Source organism: Orussus abietinus, unplaced genomic scaffold (assembly GCF_000612105.2).
Source record: "Orussus abietinus isolate OABI.00-Male unplaced genomic scaffold, Oabi_2.0 scaffold14, whole genome shotgun sequence".
In the NCBI taxonomy this organism is placed as follows: Eukaryota; Metazoa; Arthropoda; class Insecta; order Hymenoptera; family Orussidae; genus Orussus; species Orussus abietinus.
The window spans coordinates 874,462-890,300 of NW_019395994.1; the positions used below are offsets into that span (position 1 = coordinate 874,462).

The 15,839-nt window shown below is 45.3% G+C and overlaps 1 protein-coding gene across 10 annotated transcripts in view; it reads right to left on the reverse strand.

Moving 5' to 3' along the window:
- The window catches only part of LOC105698279, a 206,771-nt gene that overhangs the window by 20,804 nt on the left and 170,128 nt on the right, over nucleotides 1-15,839 (reverse strand). For all 10 annotated transcript variants that reach the window (XR_001103915.1, XM_012422374.1, XM_012422373.1 and 7 more), the window contains exon 6: nucleotides 8,207-8,340. Coding sequence is in view for 9 of the 10 variants with exons in the window: in XM_012422374.1 (XP_012277797.1) it covers nucleotides 8,207-8,340 (134 nt within the window). In the remaining variant the exon portion in view is untranslated. The remainder of the gene's footprint in view (nucleotides 1-8,206; nucleotides 8,341-15,839) is intronic.

Genomic DNA, 15,839 nt, shown 5'->3' on the forward strand with positions numbered 1-15,839 from the left:
CATCCTCGATGCCTTTTTTCCGGCGCGAAAAAAAAAAATTAATAAAAATAAAAAAGACTTCCAGCGTCGAATTCCAGCGTCGAATTCTCCCTCGATGTAAACCTCGCAGGCCGGCCATTTTCCCCGCTTCGTCTATCTCGCCGCGGCGTATTTATTTTTTTATTTTTTTTCCGACCGCAATTTTGACGGTCACGCATCCGCTGTCGACATCGGTGGTATCGGTACTGTCGCTTGTTTTACGCGCAAAGCAACATGATGCATTACAACGCGCCGGATATGCCACCGTGACGACGGCTGACGCGAATGAATAATCACGTCGGGTACAACGACGGCGAGCTACACCCCCGGCCACCCCTTTCGTTCGACCTAACATCCCCCACGTGGGTGCACGCACGTGTACGCGCGTACACGCGTGCGATGCGTGCGTAATGGCCCCGAGGACCGAGGCCAAAGTATTCCCGATTACACCTACAAGTATTGCACATCCCTTCTCTCATTTGCAATTTCTCCCCTCGGCGGCTCGAACTCGGTAAGCAAGGAAAAAATATTGAATTTTTGCTAAATTAAACAATCTTTACCAACGATATTATGATCTGAGTCGGTCTTCGAAGTCACGAGAAAGAACGTCGAGGTCGATGGTCACTTATAATGAGGATTAGATGATTATTTAACGGTATGTCAAAATAATCGCATAATTCATTTCAATCGAGGATTTGATAGTAGTGGAATGAGGACCGCTCGTGACGGGCGCCATATTCGATAATAAATTTTAATAACGATTAACAACGGTCAGAACGTATCGACTACTAAATCAGGAAGAATTGATGCAGTATTTCTAAAATGTTTACTTATCGGGATATTGGTATCACAGTCTAGTTGTCACGAAGGTATAATTTCATGATCAGATCTCGAAGAAATGGACACGTAGACCTTTTCTTATCGTATTGCATTGTTTGGAAGTAATAATAAACATTTTATATTCTGACGTTAAGAAGTTTCACGCATCGATAGTAAATGCACGCGTTTTTTGTATTGTATAAATTGGTTTAAAGGGTTGAGTATATCAGGGAGGAATTGGAAATGTTAGTTCATTTTAAAATCTTTTTGTATAGGGGGATGGGGAAAGGGCGCTTCGGGGATGTTTTCCGGAAGCACCCCGTGCGCGTTCTACGGTATCCCGAGACCCACCCCGGAGGCGAGCAAAGGGGAGCATTTAAGCTCGAGCTTTTGCTTGGCCTTTTTCCCCCGTTAGCATCGCGCGCTCTTATCGTGCTTTCGCCGGCGAGGCCGCGCGTGGAAAAATTCGCGGTTCTCTTTGGTGGAAAATGCATGCAAAAAGAGAAGAGACGGAGAAGGGGGCGACCGAAAGTTCCGCATGGCTAAAGTTTCGAAGCTCCCTTGGGCGATCTTTTTCGACCTTACTTTCCACCCCGAGACGTTTATTTCGTTTTTCCCGCGGAAAGGGAAGGAGAGTGGTAATCCAGATAGACACCGACTGTTCGGAAACAATTGGTTGAAAACACGGAAATTTTGTCGATTCTCGACGGTGTTTCGACAACGGCAGGTGCGGCTCGTGGAAATGGCCCTCTACGTCCCAGACGATGGTTACAATTTGCAATTAGTCAATAGCGCATAACATACATGGGGCGTAATTAAAATTGAAATTAAACTCGATACGAGCTCGAATCACCCCCGCGAAAATCCATATTTATGTCTTTCCTGAATAAATTGAGAGACCATCGGCCTATTTCCTCATATATCCCCCCTCTCTAACTCCCCGTTTCTATCATATCCCTCGATTGGATTTTTCTTTCCCCTGAAAATATCTCTATTTTATTCGGTAACTTCTTTTCCTATTTCAGATGTTCTTAATAATCCGTTTACGAAAGGACAATTGTCACTTCCTGTTAATGAAATTAAATGCGAGCATTTACTCCTCGTGTGCGCCTTCGACGCTTTAAATATCTCCGTTTATTCGAAACGATTCTCCCGGGGGTGTGCGTAATATCGCGTTAGGGTGCTTCATCGTATATATAATTACGCCGATATGATCGGGGCTGATTCGTGTATCGGCGATTACTCCGCATTTCCCCCTTGCTCTCACTTTTACGAGCAGACCGATTCGGGCGCGTTTGATTAAAGCTTTTTAGGGGTAGCTCGCATGTGCGACAGCGCGGGACGTCATCAAGACTCGTCCGAAACAGACCCCATATAATGGTGAGACATGGATATTCGTCGAGGGATTACGAGACAATTACACGATAACTATCGGCATGTATTACTTTCAGGGATGTAATTATCGTAAAAATCCCCAATTTCTCCCTTACGCGTTCTTTTTCCCGACATTTTTCGCGCCCTAGAAAGTGTACGACCAGTCGATATCATTTTCCTCCCCACTTTTCCACTACCACGTTCATACAAATAAATAATAAAAGAAAAAAAAATTCAACTCACGTTCCACGGAGATGTACACAAAATACATTCAATTTCCCACGCTTCATAAAACGTGTACATTCGTTCTTTCGCGAAAACCAATAATTATAATCATTTCCCAGAAAATTTATATTACTATTTTACTTCTCAATGCTCGTCGAATTTATATTAAACAAATATTCTGAATCTGGATATTCTGACAATTGTCGTCGCAATCGCCCTGATCACATCGCCAGCCCCGAAAATATCAGCCCCAGGGATGACATTTTCAAAAGTGATTAATCCGATCCGCTCCTCGATGGACCGGCCAATCAGGCGATACGTTCGAGTGATAAGGGAGATAAATGGTGGAACAAAAAAAATGAATATTCCGACGAACGTCAAAGCGGAACTCGATATGTCGCCTGGAGACTCGAATTCGTTTTCCTGATTTTTTTTCTTTTTTGGCAATGAACGTTCGACCCCCTTTGTTATCAGTGAATAGACGAGGGATGGGGCGGGGGGGGGAGGGGGTGGAGGAGCAGGGTGCGAGAGACATGGAGAGGGATGAGGAGAGAGAAAGAGTTTTAATCATAGTTTGCCTAATCAGTAAGGTTTCTCTCATCAATGGCCATGGCAGTGGTTCTCACTTGAAGCTTCGCAAGAAATATGGAATGTTTCGACAATGAAATACATTTTCCATCGTAATCTCGCTCCGAAGGGAAGCAATAAAGTGAATTAAATATTTTTTTACGATGTCTTCCGTGAAAAAAAACGAATCAACAGATTCGCGCGATCCATAATGGATGGGGATTGAAAGGGGGATTTTTTTTATTCTGGAAAAATGAAATTCGATAAGTTGCACGAAGGCTGGAATTCAATTTTGTTGATACTCCTTTAACGGTAATAAACGTTAGCAAAAATTATCGGAGAGTCGTGTTATCAGCGAGTGGATGAGAGATAGGGGTAAATAGAGGTGGGGCGAGGGGGTGTAGAGGGGGAAAGACAGGGAAAGAGTTTTAATCATAGTTTGCGTAGCACACCGAGCCTAATCACTATGGTTTCTCTCGTAAATGGCCCTAACAGTGGTTCTCACATCACGGTGTTGAAATTTCAAATTTGATAAAGAAGAAATATCTCATTTCTTTTCATCCCTTACCTGATATCGAATGCACATTTGTAACGATTCCGAGGTATGCAAGAAACGTGTACGCCTTTCTGCGAAGTGAAATTAGTTGAGAGCACGCGCGTGTACCGAATCTCGGATAGTATGAAGGGGGTAAAATGTGTTTGCGCCATTTCTAGAAATCATGGAAACCCATTGTCGCATTTGTCGCCAGCAATAACGGAGACATACGCGGGAGGGAAGGTCGCAGCTCCCGTTTACGCGAACTCGACACGAAATGCACACAAAGGGTGGCAACGCCGTTTCTTGGAGGGTGAAAATAACATTTTCCATAATGATCCCCGTCGAGACGGTCTTTGAGATATCCCCAAGCCGCGTTATTGCACTCCTAGAGGAGAGGGGAACATACGAGACTCGACTACTCCAGAATAAAACGTACCCGAGAAACGATGATAAAAATAATACCTATTTAACAATCCCCCTCCCCGATAATACCCGAAATATTAAAACTAGAGAGGAATTAAATTGGAATATTGTTGAGAACGTTTACAAGGCCGTAATCTTCAGGAGTTAACCCTTTCGATATTAAATTTTCGAAAGGGTTAACAAGGGAAAAAATGCGTTAAAAAATTAATTCCTAGGGCAAATGTTCCGGGTGTCTTGCATCCGGCGTGGAGGGCATATTTTCCGTCTCGAGAAGGGTTATGTTCGAGATTTTCATATTTGGAGATCCTGGCCAGCGTAGGGACCCTGTGGAGATTTATTCGAGCCCCGAGTTTCGACGTCACCGCGAAGTCGCCGCGGGGGGTGGCGGAAAGAAGTTCTCGCCCGAGAAGGAGGGAGGTGGGAAATAAGAAGAGGACCAAGAGGGAGAGCCGCTGCTCTTCGGGGTTTCCGCTCATGCGAACCCGACTCGTGGGTTCCACGAGGGCGAGGACATTGTTCCCGGTTCGAGTAAGGGGTGGATCGATGCCACGAGAGGCTTTAAGGCTACATCATCGTCGGGCCTTTTAAACGCCCCACCCATCCCCGCCCGTCCCCCGGGGCTCTGTGTCATCCTTTTTGCATGTTTTATCATCCCTTTCGCCGTCTATCCTTCGGCAATCGCGCCGCTTTATTTCTCGCCCTTTGGGGGGCGATCTTTGAAGTCCGGCTGTTGACGCCCCCGAAAAAAGGGCAGAGAGAGAGAGAGAGAGAGAGAAAAAAAGAATTTTTTAATTCCGGAAAATCATTTTCGGTTTGCATACATGCATTATTTAATACGCGAGGTGCGTGAAACATAAAAACTGTCGCCGAGAGACACCCCCCTTTTTCAATCCCCGAGGCTCTGTGTCGGGCCTTTTGCATGTTTTATCGTACCTGTCCCTCGGCGATCGTTTTCCTTCATTTCCCTTCCGCCCCTGGACAACCTATCGCGGATCTTTGAAGTCCGGATATTAGTATCTAGAAAATTGGGGGAAAAAAAGAATCCCTTTCAAATCCCGCGGATAAATTATTCAGCGAGTGAATACGTAATTCCAGGTCGCGTTATTATCGGGAGATGGGCACTTTGGGGGTAAATAATCGTCGATCCATTTAAATGCCCCACCCTTCTCCTACCTTGGCTATTCCCCGAAATTCCGTGTCGCTCTTTATGCATGTTTTATCATCCCTTTCACCGTAAATCCCTCAGTGGTCGTATCTTATCATCTCGCCCCCGCTTTAGGGGATGATCTTCGAGATCGGGGAATCAATCCTCGGAATTTCGGGAGGTTCATATCGAGCGAGCGTTTTACACCGCAATTTCTGATATGCTCATTTTCCTCCCCCGGCCCGGAGTCGCGCGCACCCCTCGGTCGCAACTTCTCTGACACCCTTGACGGTGTACGTCAGGAACAGCCACCAAGTTTAACTGTACACCCTGGTCTCCCTTTTCCCGTTAGTCTCGTCCTGATGGCTGCTTTCCAACATCCGCGACGGAGAAACTCATCGCCGGTGTCCCGCGCCCTTCCCTTTCTTCCCCTTTCGACCCCCATTTGGCTCCAACCCCGCACTCGATAGCCACCCCTGGTTCTAACTTTTGGAGTGCAGGCAACGGGCTTGATCGATGAAAAAACCAGCCCAAGATGCACTTCTCACAGATGCGAACGTGCGCCTCCAATTTTTTCTTATTTCAATTATTCATTTACTTATGAAGAAATTATACCGATCGAGTAAAACCGACCAAAAGCGGCAGTTCTCTCGAAAATCGACAGAAAATCGACGATACGTCCCCTGCTTTTATTTAAATTAATCATTAAAGTACCTAGTAATTTAATTACAAAGAAATGGATCCATGTAAAACCAGAACCCAAGAGGCAGTTCTCGCGGAAACCAACCCCTAAACGCGAACACCCGCAAGAATACTTCGGATATTTTTTTGTTGTTAAATTAATTAAATTACCGGTTTCATTGTGAAGATATTGAATCGAGAGATTGATATGAGATGAATTCTGTCCTGTACGTAATGAAGGCGCCGAAGCGAAGGTGGTACCGAAATAGCTTTCGAGGAAACCGTGACAAGCCTTCGTAATAGTTTATCGATTGTGCATTATTAACCCTGTTATCTTTATAGATACATTATATACGACTGGCAGAGCGAGGGTGGAGGTTTATCCGGTTTTATAGGACCTAGGTCGCTTTTTCCCATTAGTTTTGGCCCGATGGCTGCTTTCCAACATCCTCGTCGCCGGCATATCCTGCACCCCTTTCTCTCGTTCAGCCCCCATCTGGCTCGAGCCCCACGGTCGTCGAGAACCACCCCTACGAGGACGCCTAACTTTCAGGGAAAAACCTTTCTCAGAGGCCAAGCAACGAGGCTTACCCCGCCGAGAAAGAAAGCCGAGCCCGATTTTCATGGAAATCGGCCCACCTCGTGACGACCTTGTTTAGCATTTTTTATTTTCCCGGCTCTTGGCGTCCTTCAATTTCCGCAAGGGATGGATATACATAATATATGACTGTCGGGCTGCCTTTTCTCAGGAGTCGAGGCATCGAAAGTTTCGGCGCCTTCGAGCGTTTAATGCCGCCTCGAAGGGGTGGCTCTCTCGTAGAGGGTGAAAGTTAAAATGATATACAGACTCGCGGGAAATTGGCAAACTATCCTGGTCAAATGTATCGGCAATCTCTCCCTGACTACGTAATTCGGGGATAATCTCGAGAAAACGTGTCGGGGGTGGAAAAGTAAATTTACACAATTTTCTGATCACTTATTCGCGGACAGATCTGCCGAATTTTTTCTTGGGATGGGAAAAGTGAAGCGTTTTATTTTATTCCAGTTTATTTCGCTCTTCCGTTTCCTCCCTCCACCCCGTCTGGGTGCAACTCGGCACTTGTCTAGAGCCACCCCTAAGAGAGCACCTAAACTTACGGGGAAAGCCTTTCGCAAAGTGCAAGCAACGAGGTTCGCCGGGGAAGAAAGCCTCGCTAAAATGCGATTCTCATGGAAATCGACGCACGACGTCGCGTCTTCTGACGTCCGTGTCGTCCTTTTTCCTTTCTCGACATTCCTCAGAGACGCCCGAACAAGACCCTGGATGAGAAACGTCGTTTTACTTCGCCTTGGAAATAGCCCATAACGTATTCCTCCCTCAAAGATACGCATCTCTTTTCTCTTTCGCATTTTTTTTTTTTCCCCGGAAATTTTAACCTCCCTAAGTACATCCGCTGTTTGTACGCATTACCAAATGCATTGAATTTAAAATGTCGAACAAAAGAAATTTATCCCGACATTTATCTAATGAATTTTAATTTTTCTCCTGTAATCTGCAAAACTCATTGTGGATAATGAAATTGGCCTATGAAATTCCATTTCTATGAAATTGCGATCGTCGAAGTTCAACGTCAACTGTATTATCAAATACGTATTATAAAATACTTCGAATTACTATTACCGACAATCAATGAATTTATCCCGAGATTTATGTAAAGAATTTTCATTTTCCACGTGTGATCTACAAAATTCGCGGTGAAAAATGAAATAATCCATGAAATCCTTCTTCTTTGAAATTACGATCGTGGATGTTAAACGCCGACTGAAAAGTTTGGACGTGAAAAAAAGGCTGCGAATCGCGTTTTCAAACCTCTCGAGATAGTCGATAGCCGGGACAAGAATTTTGTCGCGATATATAGACGCCAAGGTAATATCCGGGGTTCGAGTCTCGTGGTCGAGCAATATATTACCGGTGGCGGCCAATATCGATGATTTACCACGTGATCTGGTAGTTATTACCAGGAGGAAAGCGGGCTCATTATTTATAGGTAAAGCACGGTCTTATATATGTACACGCGCGAGCCAATGGAAAAGCCCCATTGACCCCCTGCTGCCGGATAAAAGGAAACGATTTCCCACTTCCGGAGAAATCGCTCGAAACGGAAGAACGTGCGAATCCGGGAGAGCGATTTTTCATGGGGCTCCCCGAGGGCGATGGAGGGAAACAATTTATTTTTCAGAATCCCACGGACAAATCGTGCCGATTGCGGTCATATTTCCCTCCTTTTGCGCATCCCTGAAGTTCGCGAAAATTGAAGTTCCCAGGCGGGATGGGATTTTCAGGAGAGAAATGTGCGTTTTCGCCCGGAAAATCAGCGCTTGAGGCGGTGAATTATGGATAAAAATTTGTTTTCAGGGCTAGTGAAATTTCAAAGTACCTGGCGAGCTCTCTCTGAAGGTGATGCACCCTCGAACGTGCACGTTCGGCTTCAGCTGCAGCTTCCCGAACCCTGGCTTCAGCTTCCACGCGTTGTCGACGTTCCCGTTCCACATCTCGCTGCGTCGCCTCCCTCTGTAACGAGAAAAAGAAAAAGTTTAAAAACTGCATTTCTCGGCAAAATGGCGAAATGGCCAGTAAGTACGTCTTTCGACGGTTCAGGGACTCGGTTAAAAAAAGGGATTGAGAAAATCCGACGAAGAGACAATTAGCAAACATTTTCCTCGCGCGAAACTCTCGCAAGAGTTCCTTTACGCCCCAAGTGACAAAGATGGAGATTTTTACAGAAATTTCAAGTACACCAGCTCCCTCTCGCTTTCGCCGGGAATCGATATTCACGGTGGCCTCCCCTGAAGACAAACTCACCCCTTGGAAGCTCCTTCAACCCCCTGGATTTTTCCGCACATATATTTTTAAGCGTTGAACATATGAAACTTCTTTCCAACTGGATCGAAATTATTTACAATTAAATTCATACTTCATTGAAATGTAACCGAAGAAAGAGAGTATTGTTAATATGAATGTGGGAATAACAAAAGCGCTGCGTTAAAAGAGGTCGAAAATTTTTAAACGCCGCAGACGTCCGTATTATATTTCATTACGATTATTAGGACGTTCAGATGCGTAAATTCGAAAAATGAAATGAATATCTGTAAACGTTCAATTTTGCTTTAATGTTTCGCGGGATATATTCCATTCCTGGGTTTTGACACGTTCCACGGGAATTCCCGTTTCCGAGAAAGCTTGAAATATAAGCTTCGCGGAGCTCCCACTCGCTTTCCTCGAGAATCGATATTCCGGCGACTGCTCGCGATAACTTCCCCTCGATGTTCCTGTCAGCCCCTGCGATTCCTCGCTGTGCAAATAATTAAATAGCTTCAAACTATCGCGGGTTATCGTTAAATCATTTAATTACACGTCATGCAACGCAGGCTTCGTGCGTTGTTTCGACATTTTCATCGAAGGGGTTTACTCCGATTTTCGATGAATCTTTAAATGCAATAGTCGATCGTTCGTTCGGCATTGGTATTTAGCAAATACCTCATTGTAAGAAAATTCTTAGCTCCCTCTTTATTTTTATAAATCAATAATCTTACGTTTGCACGAACCCTCTCTGCCAATCGATTCCCTCCTACTCCCGACATTCCGTCAATAAATAGGTTCCGAGGTTTCTGTCGATGTTCAGCGCATGCCCATTTTTTAGAGAACTCGAAAAAGGCTCTTTGAACTTCTCACTCGTTCTTTTTGCCAAAATAAGCTTAAAATAACCCCTTAGAATTTTTTCACTCCCCCTCCCCGTGAATCGATTCCCTGAGTGATTATGAAAGCCCTAAGGAAGAACGAGGTGCCCACGAAATTTCATTTAAAAAATATATATATTCTTGGTACTAGTCTGGGATAAATAAAAAACAGTTTTTATCAGAAATGAAATTTCATGAGGACCATTCTTGGGGGCTTCATAATCAGATGAAGTTTTTCAACGATTCGGTGCATGCACTTTAGAGACAAATTTTATAAATATTTTGACGTTTTAAACATATATATATATATATATAATAACCTTTTCATATCTCCTTAATCCCTTGCGCTACAATGACGAGCTAAACTCATCTAGAATTTGTCATAATTAAATCGTAGCGCAAGGCGTTAAGGGTGCTCAAAAAAAGGCTTTTTAATTTTTTCCTCCCCCTTCCCGCAAATCGATTCTTTGCCTACGATTCGCGACATTCCGTCAATAAATAAGTTCCGAGATTTCCGTCGGTATCCATTTTTAAGAGAGCAGGAAATAAGCCCCTCGAAGCTCTCGCTCTGTTCGCGAATCGATAAGCGGACAACTGCTCGCGATAACTTCCCCTCGGTATTCTTGCGCTCCCGTCTTCAACCCTAGGTACTCTCTTCTCTTCCTCTCTCCTTCTTTCTCTCCCTCCCCAACTGTCGCTCGCTCCGTCGCCATTGAATCCGCGCCTTCATCGAGAGCCTCCGTCTCCGTCATTAAATTAATCGAACACGGCGGAGTTAGATCCGCTCCTCGGAGAGCCCGTCGAAATAAAGGAAGAAACGTAAAGGAGGTTTAATGGCCGAGCAGCGGAGCACTTGGTGTCGAAACCGATATCGCCTCGGTACTCAACCCCTTCATCCCCCTCGAAAGACGCGCCTCGATCAATCTCCGATGAAAGCTCCGTCCTTTCCACCGATTTAACGCGCTTTTGGCACACTTAGATTGTCTTCGGACCTCCTTCCCAGCCCGGAGTGATTAAACTTCCAGGGAGCTTCGATTACGCTCCTTCGGGACCCGATCGTCAACTCGGATGAATTCGGCAAATACATTTCCACGCAGTACAGATATTACTCAAGGGGATGAATAAATTTCCCCACCGACTCTCTTATGGATAACCTCCAAAGTTCCCCAAGTACTCCAAGTAGAATAATTATAGAAGGTAATCAAGACTGGAGATATTTTTGAAAATCCAACTTTTAGAGCAGTGTGGTAGAGATTACGAGGACATGCAAAATCTGGAGATGTGGATTTTATCATGATTTTTCGGGGGGGTGTTTTCTCTTGGTTTTTTCTAGATAGGGAGTTGCGATGAAGAAGGGGGGACATGCCGGCGATAAATAAAATCGAGGAAAATAAGGAAAGCGAGATATGAGAGCTCGAGGCCATGCAGATAGATCACGGGGGATTTATGCGAGTCCGTTGAATTAAATCGGCCGGGCGAAATAGCGAGAAGATGTACGACGGAAGGTCCGGCTCTGGAAATTCGCGCATTTCGGAGCGGAAGTGGAGGAGGCTGCGGCTTCGGCCCACAATGCCGTTACGATCCTTTCCCGAGGAATTATTCATGAATTCAAATCGAAGCATTGCACGCTACATCGATTGCACCCTCTTCGAATCGAACCCTCAGGAACCGCCATCGATAATTGGGCCGTTTCAAATGTGGCGAGAAAGGCAAAGGGAGAGAGACAGGCAGTTTGGTGTTTCACGGTGATTTAACCACAATCGCAATTTTCCGCCATCCTTAAAAAAAACTAATCAGGCAATTTTCCCCCTCTTGTTTAATCATATCTCTAATCAAGAAATCGCAAGACCTCCGCAATGATTAACATGGGATTTCTTTCCTGAACTTTTAAACGTTTCACTTCAAAGAAAGAGAAATGAATACAAAAAGTAAGAGCCCCATTCTCACGTTGTCCTCTTTAGGAACTTAATCAGCCCCCAGTCAGCAAACGACCTGAAATCTTGTAACTAGAGATTTTTCCCGACTTTCGAAGTTGCGACAACGAATGAAAAATATATAAAAGAAAGGGGAAAGAAGCCTGGAAGTTCGAGCCGGGTCGTTCCCCATTTCTTTCCTTTTTTAGGGAGGATTAAAGTTGGAGATCCCAAAGAAGTAGGTGATCGGATTGTCGAGTCCGTGGAAACGAGAAGCGGAGGCTTAGGAAACCGAGTTCGCTGAGCTAGGAGAAAGGCGAAAGGAGGCGAAAGGAGGAGGAAGAGGAGAGAATCGAGAAAGAGGCGAAAGGGGTGGTCAAGGGTGTCGAAAAGGGACGAGGAGGTGGATATGCCTCGGTCGGGCTTGATGGGTATCGAGGAGCACAATCTGGTAAAAGCTGGCTGACCACTGTGCCCATGGTGGGCTTTAAGGGATGGCCCGAGGGATTTATGGGAGCCTTAAATCCTTGCGAACGTTCTCCGCCGTCCGAATCCTCCCCCTTGCTCGCCCGAAGACGGGACCGAGATCATCCCGGATTCGGATCGACTCCATTTTTACTGCGGAGGGAATTTATTCCTGGGGAGAGATGCGAGACCAAGGAAAGTGGCCTCATCCCGAGAATGCTCCCGCGGACGATCGTTAACGTAATCAGGATGGATACAACAAGGACGAGATGACGGGGCAAGGGGGTATTTATACTCCTGGGAATCTCCCGGAAATGGCGCAGAATTTAAGGGACGTTCATATTCCGAGAGCAATATCTGAAAACAGAGGACTTGTAACAAGGTTCTATTTAAGGGATGTAGCAAGGACTTCTAAAAATGGAATTTCTTTCTAAAGGATATTTACATTTCCCCGTGGAATCCCCCCCGTATCTACAAGTGGAGTTGACGTTCATTAAAGTGCCTTCTACGGTGACTTCCTAACATGAAAGGTAAGAGAAAATGTAATAATTTTAAGGAGAAATTTCAGAAAAGGTTGAAAAACTCCCAGGTCGTTACAGCCTGAAAGCCTATTTTATTTCCATGCGATGATTTTTCTACATCCTCGCGTAAGGATTCTCTCAAGAATTCCCGGCCGACCGTTTCTGCAATTAGCTCTCTGAGGTGTGCAATTTTCTTCGCTTTCGCGGTATAATTAACATTCGAGGAGTGTCAGATCTGCATTCATCTTCGGCATCGTCATGGCGAGCACGTGCATCTGCAGCAGGACTCCTCTTTGCCGAGCGCGACCAATCACGGGCGGTGCATCCTGTCTGGCGAAAACGGGAAGAAGGGAATTATTTACCGCGATCGGGGGTTAAATAAATAATTGATGGTGTCGATGCTCCGAGGAGCGGTCCAAGGACGAGAGATCCAAGGACCTTACCCGCCCTCGAAAGGGGAGTTCATGCATCGGTGATGCAGGAAAACCGAGCTCGCTCCCTCCCGAAGGACTCCGACCTTTCCGTGGTCCTGGAGGAAGGACCCGAAGGAAAGCGACTTCCCATTGGGTGGGCAGGTCACGTGCCTTCGATCCTGCCTGCAGGATTCGGGATACACGATACGGGATTGGGCGGCGACCGCGAAATCTCTATAAATCCTGCCACTCCTCGACTCCTGTTTCCGGACCTGGCGAAATCGCCCCCGGTGAGTCCTGGATTGGAAGCCGCCCAAATAAGGAAGAATTGCTCCAGTAAGTTACTGTTTACCAAGGGAGGGAAGGATTTACATGGAAGGGAACGGGATCTTCCGGGATGATTCCGTCATCGAGGATCATGGGGATTTTTTCAAGGATCTGGCTTACAATTCAATTCCTACGCTCCGATTTTCTCCGATCTTCTACGCAATTCCACTTTGAACCACACCCTGCAGGATTTTTATCGACATCGTTGAAATTTCACTCGCTACTAATTCATTGTTACAGACTGGTTCTAAAATACCTCATCGATTTTTCCCCAATAGATAGAAATTAATTAAAAATGAAATATAGAAATTGAACCTTTCCTTGTAATTCTTCACGGAACGACTCTGCCATAAAAGGAGCGAGGTATAACGGAGTCCTTCTCCCATTTTACGGAAAGGTGCGGACAATTTATCGGCAATTCAAGAGCGATTTAGCCCCGTGGAGGAAATTGCATTTGAAGGGTCCTCAACGAGAGTCCTTTTCCCACGCGGTCGCGAGGTCCTTGATTTTTGCAGACATCCCTTATAGGCATGATCCTCGGTTCATGTAATGCAGTCATCGGGCGCGTTCGATAGGAAATCACTTCCGGTTCGCGAATGGCACGTCGAAGGAATCGAAAAGGCTAAAAGGGTAGACAGCCGGCAATGTGCACGCAATAATAAGGACCCTAAGTGAGGCTCGCATCGGGCCGACTCTGGCCGATGATTATAGTGATTAGCCGGCAACTGGACGCGCGATAATGACGGTAATTCCAGGTATTTTCCGAGCAGGATAATGTGGACGTTTAAGGGTTGGAAGGATCCCGGAAGTGGACCCACGTGGGATTCTGCGGATTTTCCTAGGTTGAATTTCGAGGGAGGAATTGTGGGAAGAGACTCGCAGGTTTACGCACTCCTTATTAGGGCAATTCGGGTATTAAGGGATGTTCTTAGTAGCTGTGGGGATGTTAACTCGGCACGAGCAACCCCAAGACAACCATTTACCTCGTCAGATGATATTAATATCCGCCGAAGTTGCCGGCAAAAGAATCTTGCACGTTCGACGTTATGGTCGCTATGTTTCACTCCCCTGCCTCAAACGAGCCAAGTACCCGTACCATATTTAATTATTTTTTAATTTAATTCTTTAATAAAAAAAAAATGTACAATCGAATCTGACGAAGAAAAATCGTCAAAGTGAAATTCTTCGACGCGACATTTGCATGAAAATGCGTGTGGGCCAAAATTCTTCACCACTGAAAGACTGGTATTTTTTTAGGGTCCCTTGACAGTTGGGCGGGACAATTGGTCTACGCCGGGTCGGGTTTATTGTCACGGTGCATAAACAAGGGCACGCGTTCCGCTCGTTCCCGATGACGAATGCAGTCGCGATCGTGACTAAAATTAGCCTGGGAGTGCGCTAGAAATTTTGGAAAGGTTCCAACCGAGCGAGAGAGTTTCCCACACTTCTGCCGTCCGTTGCGTCACTCTGGCGGCCGGAAAAGAAAACACGGAAGGACCGAAGGAATATATCGGAGGGGCTTAATCCAAATTTGAGGGGCCGAGGAAGAAAGCAGGGCGGGGGATTAACGTAACGAGGACATTGTCCGGGACAATTTTGCGAAAGCCACCCTTCGGGCCTGCCCCTTCGCCCCCCTGCGAATCAACCCCCAGGGACCCCGTAGAAACCTTTGCACGTCGTTACAAATACCGTTTCCGAGTTTCGGGTATTCTCCTCTTATAGTGGAGAGTAAGAGAGAACGAGGGTGAAGGAGAAAGGACTTGTTACGTTACGTTATGCTATTTACTTTGGAAAAATTGCCAAGGAGAAACTTTTTCCCCCGAAATGTGTAGGGGAATTTTTGGACCTGGTAAAATTGTTACAGTTGAGTCGGGTTAAAGAGGATAGATGGAATAATAATTCGAAATCGCATCGGACAATTTTTTTTGTTTTACGACTTCGAATGAAGGCCGGTGATTACAGAACATGAACGTGCCATTAAAATTTTGATTTACGTGGTACTTCCGGATATACAGCCGTTTCAATTTTCAAGGTCGAGTGTTCAGTCCGCGCTTTGCGGAAATATATCTCGAGTAACACCGCACCATTCGTACTTGGTGCGAAAGACGGTCAAGTTCACAAGATAAAAACGATAAATACATCTAAATTATCCAATACAACTAAATAAATAATAATCTGGAACTTCCGATTATACCCTACCGAGAAATTCTCCCGTGGAAGAGATACACGGACAAATACCAAAATACAGAAACAAAATAACAGAATTAAATTCAATGTTTATTATTTATATATATATAATGTCTGATATTTCGCGCGTTTCGAAATCCATTTCACGCGTTTCGAAATTCATTTCGGATGTTTGAAATAAAGAGAACCGCCTCAAATACCAAAATACAGAAACAAAATAACAGAATTAAATTCAATGTTTATTATTTATATATATATAAAATGTCTGATATTTCACGCGTTTCGAAACCCATCTCGGATGTTTGAAATAAAGAGAACCGCCTCGGAATGAAACAGCGGTTTAAAGGAACGTCCACCTGTCGTCGAGACAGGAAATGGTCGTTCGCCGACAGTTTCATTCCGGTCATGTCCGAGGGGAATCCTTCCATTTCGTTCACAGTCGGAATAAGTGCGAGCCGCGACATCCGGAGCGAGATTTCGAAAACCGGTTGATCCAGCCTTAAAACG